Raw genomic sequence first — 2,742 nt, forward strand, 5'->3', positions numbered from 1 at the left:
TTACTAAACAGCACCCACACTTACGACATACTTAACGGAGAAATTTAAGAATTAAATAGATTTATTATGCATCCTACTAAAAATATTATAGAAAAAAGGTTTAATAATAGATTTTGTCAATACTAACCATACTAACAACCATCATAAAATTGTAATTAGATATAAATAAGGAATAAATAAAGGCTTATATTATTATTATATTATTATGCATCCTACTAACATAATAAACGCGAAATTTTGCAAGTATGGATGAATGTATGTATGTTACTCTTCCACATAAAAACTGCTGAAAGGATTTGAATCAAAACTTTACAGTAATATAGCTTTTATATATACAAGATACAAGAAACCACGCGCCGTAGCTAGCTAATAAATAACGATAATGTATGTATTGCTATCAGTATGGCAAAGTTCAATAGTAATGAATCATTCTTTCTACTAAATATTTAATTAGACAAAGAGTTTAAATGAACAAACACATTATGCAGCGTTTTACTTTTTACGATCTCTTACTATTTTCGTCATAATTTGAATCGGTTAATTTTAAACACATTGTCAATACCACACAAAAGGTAATGTTAAAAAGTATGCAAATTATGCGAATTGCATTTCGCGTATCGATAAATTATAATAAGAGACGGTTTTGGGGATTCAACTGGGTCTGCAAGCGACATAATATGTTTTTGTATATACCGACTGTTTGCGTCGAGTCTTTGTGAGCTACAACTCATTCTTTGTTTCTTTGAAGGTAACATTTCATGCGTGATAGTACAGATTTGTCAGAAGCATATTATTTCTCTTTGTTCGTAATGTTTATCCATACTAATTAGAGAAAGAACTAAAGTTTATGAACTTGCGTTGTAGGGCGTAATCTCTGGATCTACTGAACCGATTTAAAAGTCTTTTACTAATAGAAAGACAAATGCTTTATACTTATATATTATTTATTTTAATATCCCATGTCAACTCGGGCGGGTATAAGTGATATTATAAATTAATGCAATATTCAATTAAGAATGATTATATTAAGGTAAATAAACAACTAAAATTATTATCCGGGTCTTGATAATGAATGAGGACATTTCTTTTAATTATTGAACAAACAAGAATAATACATTAATGTTACAAAAATATGTACTGATTATATTAAAACCAAATACATCCTATTAATTTTATAAATGTGAAAGTTTCTAACGATGTGTGTGTGTGTGTGTTTGTTGCTCTTTCACGCAAACTCTACTGAACCGATTGCAATAAAATTTGGTACGTAGATAGCTGGCCAACGGGAATAATATATAGGCAACTTTTTATCCCGATATTCCTACGTGATATGAACTTACGCGGGTGAAACCGCGGGGCGCAGCTAGTTATATATAAAGTTTTTACCTACTATAACAATAAATTAATTTAAACGTTAGCCAATAATGAGTAATGAATCAAACGCGAATGATTTAACTGAACCGTCATTAAAACTTCAGTTTATAACTCCTTTAATTATTGCTAAAAATATTAAATATCTCCGTCGCCAGTAACGTCAGTCGATTAATACTATTCACGTAAATAACACTTAATTAAAACACATTGATATCGTCACATTTTATTAAATAATGATATGATAGCACAAATGCATTATAATAATTCTCTTATTTATAGCGTATGGGAACAAAATCGATATCACTGTCACGTTCGGAATAAGTAGTTGCTTCTACCTTAGATTGGGGTATTTCGTTTGTCAGTAGTTCGGGTTGCATTGTAGTTTCTATACCCACATCGGCATTCATATTGTCATTGGCATCATCCTCTTCAAGTTCCTCACGGCTGTGTTCCCGTTCTGTTGATTTGTCTTCTTTATCATTGTTACTAGATACAGCGTCCACACCTTTCAACGGTATTGTGACAGTTAGTACATTGTTCTCGAACTCCCAAGTGCCCGTGTCTTCTACATTTAGTGGCAACATCTTAGAATAAATCAAGTGCTTCATCGATCCTGTATCCATCATCTTATAAGCTTCGATTTTCAACAGTCCTCTACCCATTTCCACTGAGACGTCTTTTTCTTCGTAATCTGGTAGACTGAGTTTAATTTGATATGCGTTGCCTTCGATTTTCTCGGTTGGACTGTTAATGGAAATCTGCCGGGTTATATCCTTTAAAGAGTTTTCGAGGTTCAACATATCATTTCTAAGTTGTGTCCAGAAATTCTGCATACTGAATATTTCGTCATCCAGCATCCTTTCAAAACTTCCGAGTTCGTTTAAGAATTGTCCATGGTACTTGTACTGGGGGGCCCCGCTGACGCAGGCGAGCAAACCGAATAGAGTTGCAACGATCATGGTCGCTGTGTGTTTGGAGAACTACTGTTGCGCAGTCGCGTAGTCATTTGTTTATATTAAACAATCTGGGGTCACAGTTTATCGCACTCCCCGTTTATCCAATTATGAATAATGTACGTTGTTGATTAGTTTTCTAGAAATGTCTCATTTGTTTTGGCGACGTTTTCGAAAAATATTACTATTTCTATGAAAAATGTTAAATTAGGGTTTTAGGGTTACTCTTTACATCTTATCAACGATACGATATAGGAAATATTTGCTTTATTTAAAGATAATATGGGTAAATTTGAGCAGCGTGGCTTAGTGGTGGGACCTCGGTCTTAAACTTGATAAGTTGGGGTTCGAGACCAGGAGAGCGTGCAAGACATAAATTGATTTTCAATTTATCTGCGCATGTGAACAACATTAC

General features: G+C 33.3%; 1 protein-coding gene across 1 annotated transcript; it reads right to left on the bottom strand.

The window, feature by feature from the left end:
- Window positions 1-1,585: 1,585 nt before the first annotated feature.
- On the bottom strand, window positions 1,586-2,369 carry LOC119838801. The gene has a single exon (XM_038364919.1). It carries the CDS (start codon window positions 2,331-2,333, stop codon window positions 1,644-1,646), a length of 690 nt encoding a protein of 229 aa, XP_038220847.1. The 5' UTR covers window positions 2,334-2,369; the 3' UTR covers window positions 1,586-1,643.
- Between the last annotated feature and the right edge of the window lie 373 nt (window positions 2,370-2,742).

The sequence above is a fragment of the Zerene cesonia genome, unplaced genomic scaffold (assembly GCF_012273895.1).
Source record: "Zerene cesonia ecotype Mississippi unplaced genomic scaffold, Zerene_cesonia_1.1 Zces_u005, whole genome shotgun sequence".
Taxonomy (NCBI): Eukaryota; Metazoa; Arthropoda; class Insecta; order Lepidoptera; family Pieridae; genus Zerene; species Zerene cesonia.